Genomic DNA, 24,213 nt, shown 5'->3' on the forward strand with positions numbered 1-24,213 from the left:
TACACTCCTCCCTGTCACTGTATAACACCGGGGTACGGTACCGGTCGGGACGGGTCTGTCACTGTATAACACCGGGGTACGGTACCGGTGGGGACGGATCTGTTACTGTGTGACACCGGGGTATGGTACCGGTGGGGACTTGTCTGTCACTGTATAACGCCAGGGTACGGTACAGGTGGGGACGGGTCTGTCGCTGTATAACACCGGGGTACGGTACCGGTGGGGACGGGTCTGTCACTGTATAACACCGGGGTACGGTCCCAGTGGGGACGGGTCTGTCACTGGAATAGACTGCTGGGATATGTGTCATCTCTGATTTCCTTCCTCACATGTCCTTTGAAGGCGATGTAGGCAGATAACCAACAAGAAAAATGGTCAAATATCGTTTTTATTTTCTTCGAGAGAATAATGGTCGATGACAATGGTGGCCAAAGCTGTTTCAATCTCTCAAAAAAAGGTTAACGTCTTTTAAAAAGTGTCTGTGCTTTGCATAGATTAGTCTTCACTGAAGACAGTACAAATCTCTTCAAACTATGTACAAGAATCTGCCGCTGTCGATGCCCTCGTTATCCGGGGGGGAGGGGGGGAGACTGTGCCCTCGTGTCGCCGGCTGTTGGGTTGGCATTGTAGCTGTTCGCCTGTACAGTGATGGGGTGTGGGGATAGATTCGTCCATCAGGGCAGGTCCGCACTTGCCCATCGCATCGGCCCTGAGGGGGGTCTGCGCCTTGGATGGGGCTGCGTTCCCGAGCGTCGCTGTGTCCCAGGATAGGAGGGGTCGAGGTTGTGCGTTGGGTGACGAATGTTGTTCTTTCCCTTGGGTCCTGGTTGTTGAGGGCTGACAGCGAAGCCCGAGCAGCAAGGCGAGACAGCTTGACGTCTGCCACCTGAGCAACATGCTGGCCATTCGATCCAGTGACCTGCTGCGGCTCTCAGTGACGTAAACTCTACCCCCTCGGCGCCAGAATGAACCTTCAAGGGTCCCATTGTATCCCACCTGCCCACCCCCGTCCATCACCCTCCATTCCAATCAAGACACAAATTCTAGGACACCCCCCCAACGCCCCTCACACAGTCACCACCCCACCCCTTCCCTGGTGCCATAGCAACGCCCCCAAGACGCAGCAATATGTGGAGTAGGGCGGGGGAGACGAGGCTGACCACCTCAGGACCCGAGTCTGGGCCACGTTCACACTCTCCGCTATCCTGGGGCCCCCTTTGCGGGAGGGGACATGCCAAGGCGAGGATGGTCCTGTTGGGCTGAGGTTTAGGTTTGAGAGGCTTCAATCCCTGCCCCAGCCCCTACCCCTCCCAGATAGACAGTTCAGATGGGTCGAATGGATACAGGGTGCAGGGTTTCCATTGGAAGGTGGGGAGGTGGATTCCAACTGCCTTCTTGGCATTAAGGCATTTCTCCCCGGCTGGGATCCTCGTTACACCAATAAACCCAATCAGCAATGGGGTAAGAATGAAAACAGGCCACTTGGCCCGTCAGCTCTGTGTTGGTTCTCTCCAGACCCCCTCTTCCCACCCATCCTCCAACCAGCCGATTGAACCCAGCCCCCTCCCCACCCCATCCCCTCTCCTGACCCGAACTCTCCACACTCCCTGGAGAAGGAGTACATCTTCCCGTGTTCATATCGGATACACTGGAATGAGGAATTCCGTACTGAAGGGTTCTACACTGTGTTGGGGGGAATGGGGAGTGTCTGTGTTTGAGAGGGAGGAGTGTATTTACCCCAATTTACCCTCTCTTTTGGCACCTTGCCCTTGAAGATCCTGTGTATTGTCCCATCGACAGAAGAGAGCCGTGCACCCACATAAGGAAGGAGGATAGCGGGGAAGGAGGGAGACACCGAGGAGGGAAGGAAGGAGGTTCTTGCCCAGGTGTCTCTGACCCCACCCCCCAAACCCAATGTGACACCCTCCAGTCCCTACTCCCCACCCCATCTTAGTAACCCTCTCCAGTCCATACACCCCTCTCTGTGACCCCCTGCCCCCTCCAGCCCCTATACTCCTTCTTGTCTCTGTAAGTCCCTCTGGTTCCTACACCCCTCCCCCATCTCCCTAACCCTCCTGGCCCCTACACCCCTCCCGTCTCCCTAACCCTCTCTGACCCCTACACCCCTCCCGTCTCCCTAACCCTCTCTGACCCCTACACCCCTCCTGTCTCCCTAACCCTCTCTGACCCCTACACCCCTCCCGTCTCCCTAACCCTCTCTGACCCCTACACCCCTCCCGTCTCCCTAACCCTCCTGGCCCCTACACCCCTCCCGTCTCCCTAACCCTCTCTGACCCCTACACCCCTCCCGTCTCCCTAACCCTCTCTGACCCCTACACCCCTCCTGTCTCCCTAACCCTCTCTGACCCCTACACCCCTCCCGTCTCCCTAACCCTCTCTGACCCCTACACCCCTCCCGTCTCCCTAACCCTCCTGACCCCTACACCCCTCCCGTCTCCCTAACCCTCTCTGACCCCTACACCCCTCCCGTCTCCCTAACCCTCTCTGACCCCTACACCCCTCCTGTCTCCCTAACCCTCTCTGACCCCTACACCCCTCCCGTCTCCCTAACCCTCCTGGCCCCTACACCCCTCCCGTCTCCCTAACCCTCTCTGACCCCTACACCCCTCCCGTCTCCCTAACCCTCTCTGACCCCTACACCCCTCCCGTCTCCCTAACCCTCCTGGCCCCTACACCCCTCCCGTCTCCCTAACCCTCTCTGACCCCTACACCCCTCCCGTCTCCCTAACCCTCTTTGACCCCTACACCCCTCCTGTCTCCCTAACCCTCTTTGACCCCTACACCCCTCCTGTCTCCCTAACCCTCTCTGACCCCTACACCCCTCCTGTCTCCCTAACCCTCCTGGCCCCTACACCCCTCCTGTCTCCCTAACCCTCTCTGACCCCTACACCCCTCCCGTCTCCCTAACCCTCTCTGACCCCTACACCCCTCCCTATCTCCCTAACCCTCTCTGACCCCTACACCCCTCCTGTCTCCCTAACCCTCCTGGCCCCTACACCCCTCCCCATTTCTCTAACCCTCTCTGACTCCTACACCCCTCCTTGCCTTTCTACCCTCTCTGGCCCCTACACCCCTCCCCGTCTCTCTAACCCTCTCTGGCCCCTACACCCCTCCCTATCTCCCTAACCCTCTCTGACTTCTACACCCCTCCCCGTCTCCCTAACCCTCTCTGGCCCCTACACCCCTCCTTGTCTCTCTAAACCTCTCTGGTCCCTACACCCCTCCTCATCTCTCTAACCCTCTGGTCCCCAAACCCCTCCCCGTCTCTGTGATCCCTCCAGTCCCTAAACTCATCTTGGTGTCTGTAAATCCCTCCGGCCCCTACACCCTTCCATATCTCTGTGACACCCTCCAGCCCCTACACCCATTCCTGTCTCTCTAGTTCTCACCGGCCTCTACATCCCTCCCTGTCTCTCTAAACCACTCCACAATTTCCCCCCTCCCCAATTCCCCATCATTAATGGCTGTGTCTTTAGCTGCTTGGGCTCTGGAATTCACCCTAGAGTGAAGTTCCCTCTACACCGTCCCATCACACACTCCCGGGGTCAGACACAGAGTGAAGCTCCCTCTACACTGTCCCATCACACACTCCCGGGGTCAGACACAGAGTGAACGCTCCCTCCACACTGTCCCATCACACACTCCCGGGGTCAGACACAGAGTGAAGCTCCCTCCACACTGTCCCATCACACACTCCCGGGGTCAGACACAGAGTGAAGCTCCCTCTACACTGTCCCATCACACTCTCCCGGGGTCAGGCACTGAGTGAAGCTCCCTCTACACCGTCCCATCACACACTCCCGGGGTCAGACACAGAGTGAAACTCCCTCTACACCGTCCCATCACACACTCCCGGGGTCAGACACAGAGTGAAACTCCCTCTACACCGTCCCATCACACACTCCCGGGGTCAGACACAGAGTGAAACTCCCTCTACACCGTCCCATCACACACTCCCGGGGTCAGGCACTGAGTGAAGCTCCCTGCACTCTGACCCGTCACACACTCCTGTGATCAGATATAGAGTGGGGTAAATGCAACAGGGGTGTGTGGTTTGCTGACCTGCATGGACTTGCTGGGTGAAGAGCTTGTTTCCGTGGACACAATACATGGGGGCTGATCCCAATCACAGGGATGTGGGGCTCCGATCTTGTTGTGGCACTGTGATAATCAAGCCAAATATGGTCACTATCTAGCTTCCACCATCCCTCTCCATGTCCTTCACCAGCTCTCTCCCTCTCATGCCATGGAGACTGAGGCAAAAGTGGGTCGCTGGCACAGGTGCACAACCTCAGCTGGCATTTTGTTCTGTGTTAGTGAGCTCCTTTCGCCCCGTAACCCTCAGCAACTTAATTACATACAATATAGTCCAAATGCAACTGCACACACTTCGGCCCCACAACACCGGCCTATCATCTGAAGGCTCCCAACATCAGGCTTGATGCTTCCCTTTAATGGGCCCCCTCCCTCGGACCCACCTCCTCCTGATAACAGGCTGTTCCCCCGACCTAGGCCTCTCTCTCCAGACCAGACCCCCTCCTTTGGCCACGTAACAGAGCAGGTCCGATTGAGAGTGCCCCTTGGCAATGAGAAGCAAGAACCTTCCAAGAAATAGAACCCAGCACAACTGCGTGACTGCTCGTGTGGAAAAGAGAGGGGAAGCAGTAGGCTGGATTTGGCGGCCATTTTGTTCCTGTTGCCAACTGGCCGACTAAGAGATGGACGGCTCTGGCTGCACGTTTCTTGTAAAAAAATTTTTTTGATCTTTTTGTCTAACTTGTGTGTGTGGGTGTGTCTGTCTGTCTGTCTGTCTGTCTGTCTGCCTGTCTGTCTGTGATTGTGTGGGTGTGAGATTGTGTGTGGATGTGTGTGTGTCTGGACTGGGGTGTGTGAGTGTGAGGATGTGAGTGTGTGTGTGTGTGTATGTGTGGGGGTGTGTGTGTGTTTGTGTGTACATGTGTGTGTGTGTCTGTGAGTGTGTGTGTGTGTGTGCGAGTGTGTGTGTCTATGAGTGTGTGTATGTGTGTGAGTGTGTGTGTGTACGTGTGTGTGTGTCTGTGAGTGTGTGTGTGTGCGAGTGTGTGTGTGTACGTGTGTGTGTGTCTGTGAGTGTGTGTGTGTACGTGTGTATGTGTCTGTGAGTGTGTGTGTGTGTGTGAGTGTGTGTGTGTACGTGTGTATGTGTGTGAGTGTGTGTGTCTATGAGTGTGTGTATGTGTGTGAGTGTGTGTGTGTACGTGTGTGTGTGTCTGTGAGTGTGTGTGTACGTGTCTGTGAGTGTGTGTGTGTGTGTGTGTGTCTGTGAGTGTGTGTGTGTACGTGTGTGTGTGTCTGTGAGTGTGTGTGTGTGTGAGTGTGTGTGTGTACGTGTGTATGTGTGTGAGTGTGTGTGTGTACGTGTGTATGTGTGTGAGTGTGTGTGTGTACGTGTGTGTGTGTCTGTGAGTGTGTGTGTACGTGTCTGTGAGTGTGAGTGTGTGTGTACGTGTCTGTGAGTGTGTGTGTGTGTGTACGTGTGTATGTGTGCGAGTGTGTGTGTCTGTGAGTGTGTGTATGTGTGCGAGTGTGTGTGTCTGTGAGTGTGTGTATGTGTGTGAGTGTGTGTGTGTACGAGTGTGTGTGCCTGTGAGTGTGTGTATGTGTGCGAGTGTGTGTGTCTGTGAGTGTGTGTGTACGTGTCTGTGAGTGTGTGTGTGTGTGTACGTGTCTGTGAGTGTGTGTGTGTACGTGTGTGTGTGTCTGTGAGTGTGTGTGTGTGTGTACGTGTGTGCACGCGCATGCATGTGAGTGAGCGCGCTGCAACTAAACACCCGTTGCCGTGGTGATTGTAACTTTGACCCGTTGCAATATTTCCCGCTTTGTCACGGAGACGTTTGTCCGGGTGTCAAAGGTCAGAGCCCAGTGATTTGGGGTTGGGAGGGAGGGGAGGGGAGTAAAAGGTATGGGGACTTGGAGGGGTTGGGGGGAAAGGGAGGGGTGAGGTTTATATGGGGTAGGGGAACGGCAGATGGGTGGGGAGGACAGGAGGGAGGAGTGGGGATGATGGGAGGGAAGCGGACGTTGGGGGAGGTGAGTAGAGTTGAGGGTGACAGGCTGGGTGGGGTGGAGGGGAAGGGGGGGGCTCCTGATCCCCACTGTCCCGGGATGGCGGTGCGGGGATCCCGGGAGTGGGGGCTAGGAGGCAGCCAGGGTGCGGAGCAGCAGCAGGGAGACGACAATGGTGAGGTGGAGGTGATCCCGGCTCGGGCTGCTGCCACTCACACTGCGCTCCAGCTTGGGCAGCGATGGCTTCAACTCGTCTGTCACACCCGGGGGTGGGGGGGGGGGAGAAAAAATAGAGGATAAAGGTGGGTGAAGGGGGCAACAGGGTAGTGGAAGGAGGAGGAGAGCAGGGTGTGTGAGGAGGAGGGAAGAAAAGAGGAAATGGGGAGGGAGGAAGAGGAATAATGGAGGTGAAGAGGTGAATGAAGAGGACAAAAATGGGGAAGGGGGGTGGAAGGGGGAGGGGGAGAGTGGGAGGAGGAAAGGGGGCAAGAGTAGAGTTAAGAGTCAAGTTTCTGTAAGATCCCACAACCCGCACCCCCCCCTTGTGTGTTCCGGATCCCACCCACTCTCCCCAGAAGGTCGAGGCTGTTCAGTCTCTCTGTCCTGTACTACCCCAGGGGCAGAGATCATCAGGGAATGACCGCCAGCCTGCCCCCAACGGGGTGATGGCCTCCCCCCCCCCCGTGACCTCCACCCTCCCTCCACCACTGAAGGCCCTACTTTCAGCTGAAGCCCCTCTCTGTGGCACCTAACCCCCACTGAACCTCTGACCTCTAACCCCAACCAGCCCCTCTCTCTGACCCCTAACCTGCTCCCCCGACGGCTGACTCCCTCCCCGAACTCGAATCTCTGCCGATGTCACTCTACGTGACCTCTGATCAGCATTTTCCCTCCCTCCCTCCTGACCCCTGACCCCAGGTGGGGGGGAAGGGGAAATCAATGGGCCAACCTTTGACCCCCCCCCACCTTGGTCACTCCCTCCAACACTCACCGAGGTCCTTCACACTCTTCACATCGTGACCCACCGTCAGCGGTGGTGGGGTCGGATCCAGAGTCTCACTGGGGTGTGGAGCTGGTGGGTGGGGGCAAAGGTAGAAGGAGTTAAAATTAGGAAGTCATACTGTAGTTATATAAAACTTTGGAATCGGTCTATCATTGTCTCCTGTTCCGGGTGCTGAAACTTTTGTTTTGCCGGCTGGGAAGAGGGGGATCGTTGCTCGCTGCCGCTTACGTGCGATGGGGGGAGCTGGGGGGGGACTTTGGGGTTCTAACATTTGACTGTCGTTCATTCTTTGGGGCACTCCTCTGATTTCGTGGATGGTTGTGAAGAAAAAGCATTTCAGAATGTATATTGTGTACATTTCCCTGACATTAGGTGTACTGTTGAAGATACGGTAAAAGGCTGGTTCTGTTCATACAGACCAGATCATTGGTGCATTGAGGTAGAGTAAAACAATAACAGAATGCAGAAAAAAGTGTAAAAACTACAGAAAAAGTGCGGTGTGGGTAAACGATAAAATGCAAGATTATGAAGAGGTGGATTGTGCGGCCAAGGTCAGGCCAGGTTTGGAGTGCTGTGTGCAGTCTGGTTGTCCCATCACAGGAAGGGTGTGGAGACTTCGGAGAGGGTGCAGAAGTTCAGTCCCGATGAAGGGCCTCAGCCTGAAAAGTCGACTGTTTACTCTTTTCCACAGACGCTGCCTGATCTGTTGAGCTCCTCCAGCATTTTGTGTGTGCGTTGCTCTGGATTTCCAGCGTCTGCAGAATCTCTTGTGTCTACCAGCAGGGATGTTGCCTGGATTAGAGAGCGCCAGCTACACGGAGAGGTGGGACAAACTTGGGTCGTCTTCTCTGCTGCGCCAGAGGCTGAGGGGAGACCTCACAGAGATTCAGGAAGTTATGAGAGGTAGAGACAGAGTCGAGAGCCTCTTTCTTCCCGGGTTGGGATGTCTAGTATCAGAGGACATGCACTGAAGGTGAGAGGGAGAGGGAGTACATCTCCTGTACAAAGGAGATGTACAGGGTGACGATGGCTGGAATGTGCTGTCGGCAACGATTCCTCTAATTTTATTGTACAGCTGCAGGAAAGGTTTACACGGCCTGAATTTAAGGCATTCATTAGTCTTGCAGGACCATGGATCTGCGCCTGGAAAGTCTTCGCTCTCCTTGGGCAAGGTTGTATGGAAGACCGGCAGTTGCCCATGCTGCAAGTCTCCCCTCTCCACGACACCAATGTTGTCCAAGGGAAGGGCATTAGGACCCATACAGCTTGGCACCAGTGTCATCGCAGAACAATGTGTGGTTAAGTGCCTTGCAACACGATGCTTCGGCTGGGGCTCGAACTCACGACCTTCAGGTCGCTAGTCCAATGCCTTAACCACTTGGCCACGGCCTGAAACTGCGCAGTATTTAATTAGACGCAATTCCAGCTGTTGGCAATAAAGGGAGCTTTTCAGCTTCCGAGTGGCCGTGCACCCGCGTAGCTTAGAGGGGGACAGTGACCGCCAGGGGTGGCGGTGAGCCAGGTACAGTAGAGGCGTTTAAGGGACGCACGGATGTGGATGGAATGGAGAGACATGGATCATGAGCATCCCGAATGGATTTTGGTTAAAGGGAGGGGAGATGGGTTGGCAGGAAGCAAGGATGGTGGATTGAGGAAGTGGAAGGGGTGGGGGGAATGGGGAGGGGAGGGAAGGGGGCATGGGGAGGGGTGTGGGGATTGGGTGTGAACAGCAATGGGGATGTGATCGTCCCAATAACATAGGCTGAGGATTCCAGAGAGCACCATGCTGTGAGTAGGGCAACTTAATCAGATCCCTCAGAAGGTAACCCCTTCCAAGTACCCTGATTTTGATGCGAGGGATCTGATTAGGGGGTCTTGCCTTGCCTCTCGTTGTTGTGAGGGTACTGGGCTGGCCCCGGGAAGGAGAGCAGTACGATGTGAACCCTTGTTCATCCCAGCGTGTTCTCACCTGGGATGCCCCAGAAAATCAGAGGAATATAAGAGATCGCAGGAGTCGTGGACTCAGCCCAATACATCACAGGTGCAACCCAACCCCCATCGGTCGTGTCTACAGGAGACGCTGCCTCAAGAAGGCCACGTCCATCATCAAAGATCCCCACCATCCGGGCCAGGCCATCTTCTCACAGGAGGTACAGAAGCCTGAAGTCCCACACCACCAGGTTCAGGAACAGCGACGTCCCTTCAACCATTCAGTTCCTGAACCAGCCAGCTCAACCCCAATCACCCCCTCAGTACAGCAACACTGTGACCGCTTTGCATTATAATGTTCTAATTGTGTTTCCTTGTAAAAATTGAGGTTAATTACGCTTTTCTTGTGAATGTTGTGTATCTGATGCTGTGAGCCTGTGAGGCTGCCACAAGTTTTCCACCGTGTCTCCGCGCACTCGGACTCGTGCAGACGACAGTAAACCTGACCTTCAGATACTCACAAGTGGTACAGCAGACAAAAACCTTCAGCCTCAGGCATGTCCGTCCGTGGTGGTGTGTCGGTGTGGCTGAGGGGGCGGGAGAGGGGAGGGAGAGAGGGAACGAGAAGGGGAAGGAAGGAGAGGGGGAGGAGGGGAGAGGGGGAGGGGGAGAGAGGGGAGGGAGGGAGAGGGGGAGGAGGAGCGAAGGGAAGGAGGGAGAGAGGGAATGAGAAGGGGAAGGAAGGAGAGGGGAAGGGGAGAGAGGAGGGGGAGAGAGGGGGAGGAGGGAGAGGGGGAATGAGGGAGAGAGGGGAAGGAAGGAGAGGGGGAGGAGAGGGGAGAGGGGAGGGGGAAGAGGGGGGGAGGAGGGAGAGAGGGGAAGAGGGAGAGAGGGGGAGGAGGGAGAGGGGGGAGGAGGGAGAGGGGAAGGAGGAGCGAGGGGAGGAGGGAGAGAGGGAATGAGGGGAAGGAAGGAGAGGGGGAGGGGAGGGGAGAGGGGAAAGAGAGGGGGGGAGGAGAGAGAGGGGAGGAGGGAGAGAGGGGAAGGAGGAAAGAGGGAGGAGAGAGGGGGAGAAGGGAGAGAAGGGGAGTAGGAGAGAGGAGGAAGGGGAGAGAGGGGGAGGGGGGAAGAGGGAGAGGGCAGAGAGAGGGAGAGGGGAGAGAGAGAGGGAGAGAGGGGAAAAGAGAGGGGACAGAGAGAGAGAGAGGTAGCTGTGACCCCCATTGAGTACACAATATACCCTCTAGCTCTATCACTTACCTCCCTCACACCCCTCCTGCTCCCCATCTCCATCCTCCTCCCCTTCCATTCTCTCAGCCCTAGCCTCTCCAGCCTGTGTCCCCTCACCAGATCCACATCCCTTCCCTCTCTTTCACTTCACATCCCCTCGACAGTCTCTTCCCTCCCTATCTCCTCAAGCTCTCCTTCCCCCACCTCACAATTCTTTCCCTCGCCAGCCCTCCTCTCTCCACTTCCCTCTCCCTCCCCACTCATCCACTACCCCTGCTCAAAGCCTCACCCCTCCCCGTCTCCCAACCCTCATCCCCACCTTCCTCTTCCCTACTCTCCCCTTACCTCCCCTCCCTTACTCCCTTTTTCTTTCCACCTCTCCCCTCAATCTATGCTTCCTGTCCCTGCTCCTTATTAATAGACAATAGACAACAGGTGCAGGAGTAGGCCATTCGGCCCTTCGAACCAGCACCGCCATTCACTGTGATCATGGCTGATCATCCACAATCAGTATCCAGTTCCTGCCTTATCCCTATAACCTTTGATTCCTCTATCTTTAAGAGCTCTATCCATCTCTTTTTTGAAAGCATCCAGAGACTCGGCCTCCACAGCCTTCTGGGGCAGAGCATTCCATATATCCACCACTCTCTGGGTGAAAAAGTTTTTCCTCAACTCCGTTCTAAATGGCCTACCCCTAATTCTTAAACTGTGGCCTCTGGTTCTGGACTCACCCATCAGTGGGAACATGCTTCCTGCCTGCAGCGTGTCCAATCCCTTAATAATCTTATATGTTTCAATAAGATTCCCTCTCAGCCTTCGAAATTCCAGAGTATACAAGCCCAGTCGCTCCAATCTTTCGGCATATTCCCCCCCCCCCTTCATTCTTCCTCCCTCTCCTCTCATCCCTCCTCGTTCCCCCTCTCCCCTTCACTCATCCATCATCCCTCTTCCCTCGATCCCCTCCTCCTCCCCCCTTTAACCTCTCCCATCTTCCCCCTCTACTTCATACCCTCGCTCGCCTGCTCTCCCCTCACTCCCCTCCTCCCCCTCCCTCTGCACACTCACAGATGTAGTAGTACTCATGCCCCACGTGAAACTCGTATCCGAGGGAGAAGGCGCTGTAGCGCTGGAATTTCTCGGAGAACTTGATGGGGTTGTGTGGAGAGTGCGACGGACTGCACTCCCAACGCTTGAAGCCCAGTTTGTGGTTACAGGTCTTGTAGCCCTCGTAGTTCACCATATAGAGCACGTAGCTCTCAGACCGGTGGTGGAGCCCAGAGCTGTTGTAGTGTGGACAGTAAATGTCCAAGTAATCATTCACGTTCACCATCACTGTGTACGCTTCAGTCTTCAACCTACGCAGGGAGAGAGGGCAGAGACACACTCAGTGTGGGTAAAACACTGAAACCCCTCCCCAGAGACCCCCAAAGAGAGGGGGCAGAGAGACACCGGTAATATACCGAAACCCCTCCCCAGGGACCCCCAAAGAGAGGGGGCAGAGAGACACCGGTAATATACCGAAACCCCTCCCCAGAGACCCCCAAAGAGATGGGGGCAGAGAGACACCGGTAATATACCGAAACCCCTCCCCAGGGACCCCCAAAGAGATGGGGGCAGAGAGACACCGGTAATATACCGAAACCCCTCCCCAGGGACCCCCAAAGAGATGGGGGCAGAGAGACACCGGTAATATACCGAAACCCCTCCCCAGGGACCCCCAAAGAGAGGGGGCAGAGAGACACCGGTAATATACCGAAACCCCTCCCCAGAGACCCCCAAAGAGAGGGGGCAGAGAGAGACACCGGTAATATACCGAAACCCCTCCCCAGGGACCCCCAAAGAGGGGCTTCCCTCAGAGTCAGCCAATCCAAAGGTCATTGACATAAGAGATTGTGCAGATTTACTTAAAGATGCAATACAAATGGGCCCTTTCAGCCCAACGAGCCGTTCTGACCAATAACCCACCGATTTAACCCAGGCCTAATCACAGGAAATTTTCAATGACCAGTTAACCGACTAACCGGTATGTCTTTGCACAGCGGGAGAAAACCAGAGCACCCTAACGGGTGATTAGGTTTAAGAATTAACTCCGCCCTGTGGCCACTTTATTAGGTACACCGACTCATTCAGCTGCTCGTTAATGTAAATATCTAGTCAGACAATCATGGTCAACTCAATGCATGAAAGCACGCAGACATGGTCAAGAGGTTCAGTTGTTCAGACCAAACATCAGAATGGGGAAGAGCTGTGATCTATAGGACTTCGACTGTGGAATGATTGGTGGTGCCAGATGGGGTGGTTTGAGTATCTGAGAAACTGCTGATTTCCAGGGATTTTCACACACAATAGTCTCTAGAGTTTACAGAGAATATCATGAAAAACAAAAAAAACCATCTGGTGAATGTTGGTTGTGTGGGTGAAAATGCCTTGTTAATGAGAGAGGTCAGAGGGACATTGATAATGTACCCAAACCCCTCCCCAGAGATCCCTCAAGAGAGGCTTCCCTCAGCGTCAGCAACGGCCAGACTGGTTCAAGCTGACAGGAAGGCGACAGTAACTCAGTAACCGCGTGTTACAGCTGTGATGTGCAGAAGAGCACCTCTGAACACGCAACAGGTTGAACCTTGAATTGGACGGGCTAGAGCAGCTGAAGATCACACCGGGTCTCCTGTGCCCAATAAAGTGGCCACGGGGTGTATGTCCATTTACACATATCGGGAATTTGCGGAGGAGTGTTGGCCAGGGGGTGACATGCACCATGTAACAATTATAACGAATAAGACTTAAATGAAAATAATTAGAGTTTAAGGTATGGGTACAGAATAAATGTATATAAACGGCAGTATATACTTCCAATGTAAAATTATATAAGCGGTTTAATGTGTTAATATCATTGGGATACAAGAAGTTTGCGCCACCCAGTTATACCCATGTGACCAGTGAACCCGGAGAAAACCCATACACCTTTGGAACGTGTGAGGAGCCCGGAGCACCACGTGGACACAGGGGGAACGTACAAACTGCTGACAGACAACGGCGGGGATCGCAGGTGCTCTGATAGCATTACGTTACCAGGCCGCTGCCCCCCGCCCCCAGGAGTGTAAAGTGTTTACGGTGCAGTGAGGGGGGTTGTGGGGGTATGGTCAATCAGATTAACTGCCTTGGAAAAGAAACTTCACAGGTGGTGTAAAGTTTTCTTTTTATTTTAATATCCCTGCAGCACTTTCCCGGAGGGAGCTTTTGGAAGAGGCGGTTTGCAGGGTGGGTAGTGTCCGCATTGATTCTTCCTGCCTGTCTGGACACACACAATTCCTACAGTGATGGTGGACTGCAGCTAGTGACCTTTCCTGCTGAGCTGACAGTTCGCTGTGGTTTTTGTGCTTTGTGAGAGGATGCTGCACCGAACCAGACAGTGATGACTGATGTGAGGATGCCACTTTGATGGAGAGTTCTCATGGAGCGTCACAGCACAGACACTGGCCATTTGGCCCATCGAGTCTGTACCTAACTATTACTCTGTCTAGTCTCATCAACTGGTAACTGGACCACAGCCCTACAAGCTCCACCCAACCATGTACTTACCCAACTTCTCTCAAACATTGGAAGGGGGAGAACCCAGATAGGCTGTTTCCAGTCAGTTTGTCTGAGACTTGAACTGGATGTCACGGATTTAGGATGAGAGGTGAAATATTTAAGGATAACTTCTTCAGTCAGAAGGGTAGTCCAAGTGTGGAATGAACTCCCTCCACACCGTCCCATCACACACTCCCAGGGTCAGACACAGAGTGAAGCTCCCTCTACACCGTCCCATCACACACTCCCGGGGTCAGACACAGAGTGAAACTCCCTCTACACCATCCCATCACACACTCCCGGGCTCAGACACAGAGTGAAGCTCCCTCAACACTGTCCCATCACACACTCCCGGGGTCAGACACAGAGTGAAGCTCCCTCTACACTGTCCCATCACACACTCCAAGGGCCAGACACAGAGTGAAACTCCCTCTACACTGTCCCATCACACACTCCTGGGGTCAGACACAGAGTGAAGCTCCCTCAACACTGTCCCATCACACACTCCCGGGGTCAGACACAGAGTGAAGCTCCCTCTACACTGTCCCATCACACACTCCCGGGGTCAGACACAGAGTGAAGCTCCCTCTACACTGTCCCATCACACACTCCCGGGGTCAGACACAGAGTGAAGCTCCCTCTACACTGTCCCATCACACACTCCCGGGGTCAGACACAGAGTGAAGCTCCCTCTACACTGTCCCATCACACACTCCCGGGGTCAGACACAGAGTGAAGCTCCCTCTACACTGTCCCATCACACACTCCCGGGGTCAGACACAGAGTGAAGCTCCCTCTACACTGTCCCATCACACACTCCCGGGGTCAGACACAGAGTGAAGCTCCCTCCACCCTAGTGGTCTCCAACTTTTTTATGCCTGGACTCTTACCATTAGGCAAGGGTTTTGTGGAACTGGGTTGGGAACCCCTGTTCTACAGAATACGATTTGACACTCACAGTGCTGTATATGTGTACAAGTCTCTGTCTCTCTGTGTGCACACGTGTGTGTCTATGCGTAGATGAATGTGTCTTTGTGTGTGTGTGCATATCTGTCAGCGTGTGACGGAGTGCGTGCGTGTCTGTGTCAGAGTGTGTCTGCACATGTGTGTGTGTGTTGGTGACGCACACCTCGTGCAATGTTACACACCAGTTCCACAGTCGATTGCTTCAATTGGACAATGCCCTCACTGGGGCACTCCTTCCCCAGGTATTCGGCCCCTCCTCCTGCCCTCTCCCTGAACGTTCTGCTGGTCACGTTCACTGCCTGGGCACTGTCACTCTCGTTGGCACGGCGATCACGCAGAGTGATCACGAGGAGAGCCGAGGTTGTCAGAATAATCCCAAATGTTGTTCTTCCTTAGCCGTGGCCACCTCCCTCTCGTCTGAATCCCCTCCCTCCCCTACACATCTCCCTGTCTCTATAACCCCCTCTGGTCCCTGCACCCTCCCTATTGCTGTAATCCCCTCCCTCCCCTACACCACACATCTCTATCTCTGTATCCCTTTCCAGCCCATTGCTGTAATCCTCTCCCTCTCCTAAACCTCTCCCTGTCTCTATAACCCCCTCTGGTCCCTACACCCCTCCCTATCGCTGTAATCCCCTCCCTCCCCTAAACCTCTCCCTGTCTCTATAACCCCCTCTGGTCCCTACACCCCTCCCTATCGCTGTAATCCCCTCCCTCCCCTAAACCTCTCCCTGTCTCTATAACCCCCTCTGGTCCTTACACCCCTCCCTATCGCTGTAATTCCCTCCCTCCCCTAAACCTCTCCCTGTCTCTATAACCCCCTCTGGTCCTTACACCCCTCCCTATTGCTGTAATCCCCTCTCTCCCCTAAACCTCTCCCTGTCTCTATAACCCCCTCTGGTCCCTACACCCCTCCCTATCGCTGTAATCCCCTCCCTCCCCTAAACCTCTCCCTGTCTCTATAACCTCCTTGTGGTCCTTACACCCCTCCCTATCGCTGTAATCCCCTCCCTCCCCTAAACCTCTACCTGTCTCTATAACCTCCTTGTGGTCCTTACACCCCTCCCTATTGCTGTAATCCCCTCCCTCCCCTAAACCTCTCCCTGTCTCTGAAACCCCCTCTGGTCCCTACACCCCTCCCTATTGCTGTAATCCCCTCCCTCCCCTAAACCTCTCCCTGTCTCTATAACCTCCTTGTGGTCCTTACACCCTTCGTTATCACTATAATCCTCTCCCTCCCCTAAACCTCTCCCTGTCTCTATAACCTCCTTGTGGTCCTTACACCCCTCATTATCACTATAATCCCCTCCCTCCCCTACACCACGCACCTCTGTCTCTGTATCCCTTTCCAGCCCATCTCTGTAATCCTCTCCCTCTCCTAAACCTCTCCCTGTCTCTATAAATCCCTCTGGTCCCTGCACCCCTCCCATCTGGATAATCCCCTCCCTCTCTGAAACTTCTCCCTGTCTATGTAACCCTCTCAGGTCTCTACACCCCTCCCCGTCACTGTAATCCCCTCCACACCTACACATACCTGTATCTATGGTTGCTACACCCCTCCCCATCTTGGCAACCCTCTGCTGCCCACTGTACCCCTCTGTAACCCTCTCTGACTCCCTACACCTTCCCAGTTTCCATGACCCTGTCCGTCCTCTACACCCCTCCCCACCTCTGTGTTACTGTGCAGGACATGGGGGGCATTCAGCTCCCAGAGTTTACCATGTACATGGAAGCAACCGTAAACAGCAAGTTCATCTCTCGCCATCCCATTCTCATCAACCCCAGGAACTGCATCCTTTGTTAGAAGATGAGGTCAGAGTGTGCCCGGGAAGGGAAAACTTACTGGTTTCTCCACAAATCAGAAGGTACATCCTGAGATTCCCTCAGAAATCCCAGGAATTCTGAATGTAGCACTGCACTGTCATCCACTGGTGAATCAGCAGTACAGCAGCAGGAGAGAGACAGAATCATAGAATCAACATTTATTTGAACAGGGAAAATTATTTAATTGAGAGCCTCGTTAAATATCCTGACTGTCCCATCACACACTCCCGAGGTCAGACACAGAGTGAAACTCCCTCCACACCGTCCCATCACACACCCCCGGGGTCAGACACAGAGTGAAGCTCCTTTTATGGTGTTGCATAATTGTGTGTGTGTTTGTAGAATTTGTCTGTGACTGCGTATTAGTGTGTCAGTGTTTGTGTGCATACGTGCTTGTGTGATTGCCCTGTGATTGGGGTTGGACCGCCCAGTTGGACGATGCCCTCACTGGGACACTCTCTCCCCAGGTATTTGGCCCCTCCTTCAGCACTCTCCTTGACACTCAGCACGTACTCTCCCTGGGCGCAGTTACGCTCGCTGGCATGGCGATATCACTGACTGATCACGAGAAGCAAAAGGCGGGAAGGCATTACCTTAATTATCTCAATTGTCACCCTTCCCTGACTGGGGAAAGAAATTGAACCAGGAAGGTTTGCAATCTCCCTGAGGTCCCCTCCTCGTCAGCCTACACAACATTGCTTTGTTTTGCCTTTTGTTTTCGGACTAAAGGTATTTGTGCTTGCCCAACTGCATTTCTTTAACATCAGATTTTGTACCTCAGGGCCAGTGAGGGCCTTTCTTTCCTCTCACCCCTACACCTCTCAGTCCTGCCATAGAACCTCTTGCACCAGGTCCCTCTCCAAATCCAATTTGGCTTGTGCACAGATTTGTCATACGAGGCCTTAATCCAAATATCTGCTGACTCGGGCCAAATTCAAAGACACAAGTGTTGGAAATCTGGAGCAAGAGACAGAAAACACTGCAAGACTCAGAAGGTCAGGCTGCCATTATGGGGGGGAATGGACGGTCAGTGTTTTGGGTTGAGACCCTTCATCAGGACTAGGAAGGAAAGGGGCAGGGCCAGAATTAGAAGGTGGGTTGCCCATGCACTAGCCATTTCAGTTCCATTTCCCGTCCCCACACCGACATGTCTGTCCCTGGTGTCCTCCACGGGTGGAGGAGCAACACTTTATATTCCATCTGGGTAGCCTCCAACCTGATGGCACGAACATTGATTTCTCCAACACGGCCTGATGTTTCAATGCTCCCTTTTTTGTTTTCCCGCCTCTGAGCCCTTCCCTTCTCCTCGCCTACCCCTCACCTCCCTCTGGTGCCCCTCCTCCTTCCCTTTCACCCATGGTTCACTGTCCTCTCCTATCAGATTGCTCCTTCTTCAGCCCATTACCTCTTCCACCTATCACCCCTCAGCTTCTGACTTTGCCCCCACCCAGCCGCCCACCTTCCTGTTCAAGCTAAAGTGAGGTAGAGCGATAGCAACAGAGAATAGAGTGTGACAGCTGTAGAGAGAGAGCAGGGCAGTGCGGGTGGACGATGGTGCAAGATCATAGTGAGGAAGGTTGTGAGGTCGAGTCCCTCTCATTGTACAAGGGCAACAAGGGGAGGGAGTGAGGGGTTGGGTGAGACTGGGGGGGGGAGAGAGTGACAGGGAGGGGCACCGTGGTGGTGAGAGTGAGAAGGGGGAGGGTGAGTGGGTGATAGCGGCGGTGAGGGGGAGCAGGAATGAGTGAGTGAGACAAGGGGAGAATGGGGCATGAGGCTGAGGGGAGGGGTTGAGTGGAAGGGGTGGGGGAGGTGATAGGGAGCGAATGAGGGGGCAGGAGTGAGGGGCGGGAGTGAGTGGGAGAGAGTGAGGAGGGGGTGAGTGAGGTGGTGAGAGTGAGGGAAGGTGTTGAGGGATGGGGAGGCGGAAGGCACTTGGGAGTTGGGGAGGGGATGAGGGGGCAGGAGTGAGGGGAGGGAGTGAGTGGGGAGACTGAGGGAAAGTGTTGAGGGATGGGGAGGTGGAAGGCACTTGGGACTTGGGGGAGGGGATGAGGGGGTAAGAGTGAGGAGGGGTGAGTGGAAAGGCCAGACCTGAGGAACGAGTGTGGGAGGTGGACAGAGTGACAACGAGTGAGTGTGGCAGGGACAGGGTGATGGGGAGATGGAAGACCCACCAAACGAATCCTTGGGGGAGGGAGGAGGGGGAGGAGGGGAGGACCGTTCGGGACAGAGGTGGGAGATAGTCCATGGATCTCCCTACCCTAGGGCCTTGATCACCGTGGAAGATCGAGAGACCAGACAAATCGAGGTAGAAGGATTCAAATCATAAAGTCAGCACGAAAACAGAACCTTTGACCAACTTATCGATGCTAACCAAAGTAAACTAGTCCTATTTGTCCACATTTGGCCCATATCCCTCTAAACGTTTCCTATCCGTGTACCTGTCCATATCCCTCTAAACCTTTCCTATCCATGTACCTGTCCATATCCCTCTAAACCTTTCCTATCCGTGTACCTGTCCATATCCCTCTAAACCTTTCCTATCCATGTACCTGTCCATATCTCTCTAAACCTTTCCTATCCGTGTACCTGTCCATATCCCTCTAAACCTTTCCTATCCGTGTGGTTAGGCTAGGATTAAATCAGGGGTTGCTGGGCAGCGCAGGTCAAAGGGCCGGAAGAGTCTGTCCTGCTCTGAGTTGTATCTCCCAGATGTAATAGTGGCTGGAGGACCTAGGGTAACGGAGGAACTGAAGGAAATTCACATCAGGCAGAAAATGGTGTTGGGTAAACTGATGGGACTGAAGGCTGATAAATCCCCAGGGCCTGATGGTCTGCATCCCAGGGTGGCTCTAGAAATCCTGGATGCATTGGTAATCATTTTCCAATGTTCTATAGGTTCAGGATCAGTTCCTGCGGATTGGAGGGTAGCTAATGTTATCCCACTTTTTAAGAAAGGAGGGAGAGAGAAAACAGGGAATTATAGACCAGTTAGTCTGACATCAGTGGTGGGGAAGATGCTGGAGTCAATTATAAAAGATGAAATTATGACACTTCTGGATAGCAGTAACAGGATCGGTCCGAGTCAGGATGGATTTACGAAGGGGAAATCGTGCTTGACTAATCTTCTGGAATTTTTTGAGGATGTAACTATGAAAATGGACAAGGGAGAGCCAGTGGATGTAGTGTACCTGGACTTTCAGAAAGCCTTTGATAAGGTCCCACACAGGAGGTTAGTGGGCAAAATTAGAGCACATGGTATTGGGGGTAGGGTACTGACATGGATAGAAAATTGGTTGGCAGACAGGGTACAAACAGTAGGGATTAAAGGGTCCTTTTCAGAATGGCAGGCAGTGACTAGTGGGGTACTGCAAGGCTTGGTGCTGGGATTGCAGCTATTTACAATATACATTAATGATTTAGATGAAGGGATTAAAAGTAACATTAGCAAATTTGCAGATGACACAAAGCTGGGTGGCAGTGTGAAATGTGAGGAGGATGTTATGAGAATGCAGGGTGACTTGGACAGGTTGGGTGAGTGGGCAGATGCATGGCAGATGCAGTTTAATGTGGATGTCAGGTTACCCACTTCGGTGGCAAGAATAGGAAAGCAGATTACTATCTGAATGGTGCCAAATTAGGAAAAGGGGAAGTACAATGAGATCTGGGTGTCCTTGTTCATCAGTCACTGAAAGTAAGCATGCAGGTACAGCAAGCAGTGAAGAAAGCTAATGGCATGTTGGCCTTCATAACAAGGGGAGTTGAGTACAGGAGCAAAGAGGTCCTTCTGCAGCTGTACAGGGCCCTGGTGAGACCACACCTGGAGTACTGTGTGCAGTTTTGGTCTCCAAATTTGAGGAAGGACATTCTTGCTATTGAGGGAGTGCAGCGGAGGTTCACAAGGTTAATTCCTGGGATGGCGGGACTGTCATATGTCGAAAGATTGGAGCGACTGGGCTTGTATACTCTGGAATTTAGAAGGCTGAGAGGGGATCTTATTGAAACATATAAGATTATTAAGGGATTGGACACGCTGCAGGCAGGAAGCATGTTCCCGCTGATGGGTGAGTCCAGAACCAGAGGCCACAGTTTAAGAATAAGGGGTAAACCATTTAGAACAGAGTTGAGGAAAAACTTTTTTCACCCAGAGAGTTGTGGATCTGTGGAATGCTCTGCCTCAGAGGGCAGTGGAGGCCAATTCTCTGGATTCTCTCAAGAAAGGGTTAGATAGAGCTCTTAAAGATAGCGGAGTGAAGGGATATGGGGAGAAGCCATGATCACAGTGAATGGCGGTGCTGGCTCGAAGGGCCGAATGGCCTACTCCTGCACCTATTGTCTATTGTCTATTGTAATACTAAATAAAATAAATTATCAGGTCACCCTTCAGACTCCATTGAGACCTCAGCCCATCCACTCTCATATTTCTGCGGCGGGACTGATGAAGCAGTGTACTGCAGTACCAGGGGCTGTCAAGAGGGGGAGCTAGTTGTCCAAGGCAGAGTCGAAAATTGAGAGGCATCTCCGCATTTCTCCACAACGTCTGATTTAGAAAAAAATTCCTGCTTCTACTCTATACGATAACTTCACACTCTCCTCAGGTCATACAGAGTGAAGTACCCTCCACACAATCTATCACAAACTCCCGGGGTCAGACACAGAGTGAAACTCCCTCCACACCGTCCCATCACACACTCCCGGGGTCAGACACAGAGTGAAGCTCCCTCCACACCGTCCCATCACACACTCCCGGGGTCAGACACAGAGTGAAGCTCCCTCCACACCGTCCCATCACACACTCCCGGGGTCAGACACAGAGTGAAGCTCCCTCCACACCGTCCCATCACACACTCCCGGGGTCAGACACAGAGTGAAGCTCCCTCCACACCGTCCCATCACACACTCCCGGGGTCAGACACAGAGTGAAGCTCCCTCCACACCGTCCCATCACACACTCCCGGGGTCAGACACAGAGTGAAGCTCCCTCCACACCGTCCCATCACACACTCCCGGGGTCAGACACAGAGTGAAGCTCCCTCCACACCGTCCCATCACACACTCCCGGGGTCAGACACAGAGTGAAGCTCCCTCCACACCGTCCCATCACACACTCCCGGGGTCAGACACAGAGTGAAGCTCCCTCCACACCGTCCCATCACACACTCCCGGGGTCAGACACAGAGTGAAGCTCCCTCCACACCGTCCCATCACACACTCCCGGGGTCAGACACAGAGTGAAGCTCCCTCCACACCGTCCCATCACACACTCCCGGGGTCAGACACAGAGTGAAGCTCCCTCCACACCGTCCCATCACACACTCCCGGGGTCAGACACAGAGTGAAGCTCCCTCCACACCGTCCCATCACACACTCCCGGGGTCAGACACAGAGTGAAGCTCCCTCCACACCGTCCCATCACACACTCCCGGGGTGAGACACAGAGTGAAGCTCCCTCCACACCGTCCCATCACACACTCCCGGGGTGAGACACAGAGTGAAGCTCCCTCCACACCGTCCCATCACACACTCCCGGGGTGAGACACAGAGTGAAGCTCCCTCCACACCGTCCCATCACACACTCCCGGGGTCAGACACAGAGTGAAGCTCCCTCCACACCGTCCCATCACACACTCCCGGGGTCAGACACAGAGTGAAGCTCCCTCCACACCGTCCCATCACACACTCCCGGGGTCAGACACAGAGTGAAGCTCCCTCCACACCGTCCCATCACACACTCCCGGGGTCAGACACAGAGTGAAGCTCCCTCCACACCGTCCCATCACACACTCCCGGGGTCAGACACAGAGTGAAGCTCCCTCCACACCGTCCCATCACACACTCCCGGGGTCAGACACAGAGTGAAGCTCCCTCCACACCGTCCCATCACACACTCCCGGGGTCAGACACAGAGTGAAGCTCCCTCCACACCGTCCCATCACACACTCCCGGGGTCAGACACAGAGTGAAACTCCCTCTACACCGTTCCATCACACACTCCTAGAGTCAGACAGAGTGTGTAGCACCACGGCGACTTGGTCGGGATACACCGATAGCCCCTTCCGAACCCGCTCCGTCTCCCATTCAAGGGCACAGCACCACCCACAGGTACTCCCTCTCAGAAGTACATCAGCTGTTCATTTACCGCCACCAGGTCTGAATCCCGGAACTCCCTCCCCGATGACACCGTGGGGGCCCTTCTCCCTATGGACTGAGTGGTTTGGGGAGGTGGGTTAACCCTGCCCTCTCGAAGGGTGGTGAGATCGTACAAACTCCACACACGCATTGCCCCAGAGGCCTGTCTCTGCGGCCAGGCCAGGGAGCAGCGGTTCTTGGCACTGTTCCACAGAACTGCAAGCCCCACTCTTTGCAAATGTGTTTCTGGATGCACGGCAGGGCCAAACGGAACCGACGTGACTCAGTCGTCCGTGGTTTGGGGGTTTCCACATGGGACAGCCCGGGGTACAGCGAGGGGTCACCCAGCCCTGAGCGTATCTGAGACCGGGAGAGAAGGACAGTAACTGCTGTGTGCCCGGAGTGCCGGGAACATTCAGAATTACCGAGGAATTAAAGGCCGATTTGATTCCAGGACAAGTAGCTGTGTTGTGGGGAAGTCACTGAACAGAGAATCACATCTCCCCTCCACACCAGTTCCCTCCGAAAGTCTTGTCCTGACGTTACTGCTGTATGAATCTACCCATCTGTACTCACCTACCCCACCACCTTTCTTGCCTCTGCTGGGAGTTGGTAATACAATACAGGCAGGGCCGGGGCCCCTGGGCTGGAGGCCCCGATGGGCCCCTGCCGACACCGTAAAATGCTGCTGTACCAAGCAAAAAAAGGCAAGAACAAGAGCAAAGGTCGTACCGGTCTAAATATCAAAGCTGTGGACCGAGACATTGGTTTAGGCTATAAACTTACAGGCCTTAAGAGGGAGGACAGAAAGTAATGCAGATTCTTAGTTTGAAGGACAGCATCTAAAGCACTCAAAAATTGACCTCGGCTTAGTTGGCTTAGTAATGAGGGAGATGAAGTATGATGTACCCAATCTTAAATCTTTGTTTAGCTATTGCTGCACATACCATAGGCCTTATTTCTCAAACAGTGCCAAAGCATTTTTATCTCGGTATTTTTCTCAACCGTGTGTTCTGAGAAAGTAAAATAGAAATGAGAGGCAAAAAGGCCAAGAGAGACGGCACTATGGCAAACTAGGAAACTTGACAATACTCCACCAATCCTTTTGAAAAATGAGATCCAGCGCATACTAACCTATTGCTGTACTGTGTGGCTTGCAGAGTAAAGACCACTTATTACTTACTAAGTTTGTAAACAGTCAACTATTAACCTATTGCCACAAAAACAGGAACAGCACTGACACACGAGCCTAGATATTTACAAAGTCAGATGCTTGTTTTTCAAAATTAAAGCCTAGTTCTTCTGGATTCCTTTGCAGCAAAGTCCTTGATCAGATCACTAAAATCCAGTTTCCGAACAAGATCACTTTCAAGTGACATCAGAGTAAGATGACTCAGCCTGTCCTGTCCCATTGTGGATCTGAGCCTATGTAGTTGCCATTACCAGGCCTGCCAAATATGTCACTGGAGCCTCGGATAGCCAGTCCCCTC

General features: G+C 53.7%; 1 protein-coding gene across 1 annotated transcript; it reads right to left on the reverse strand.

Annotated features, from left to right (window-relative positions):
• Window positions 1-6,111: 6,111 nt before the first annotated feature.
• efna3b (ephrin-A3b) lies at window positions 6,112-23,318 on the reverse strand. The gene is made up of 5 exons (XM_072276144.1): window positions 23,300-23,318; window positions 11,294-11,583; window positions 9,520-9,585; window positions 7,058-7,138; window positions 6,112-6,320 (listed from the first exon to the last, which is right to left on the reverse strand). Exons 2-5 carry the CDS (start codon window positions 11,556-11,558, stop codon window positions 6,196-6,198), a joined length of 537 nt encoding a protein of 178 aa, XP_072132245.1. The 5' UTR covers window positions 11,559-11,583; window positions 23,300-23,318; the 3' UTR covers window positions 6,112-6,195.
• Between the last annotated feature and the right edge of the window lie 895 nt (window positions 23,319-24,213).

The sequence above is a fragment of the Mobula birostris genome, chromosome 2 (genome assembly GCF_030028105.1).
Source record: "Mobula birostris isolate sMobBir1 chromosome 2, sMobBir1.hap1, whole genome shotgun sequence".
NCBI lineage: Eukaryota > Metazoa > Chordata > Chondrichthyes > Myliobatiformes > Myliobatidae > Mobula > Mobula birostris.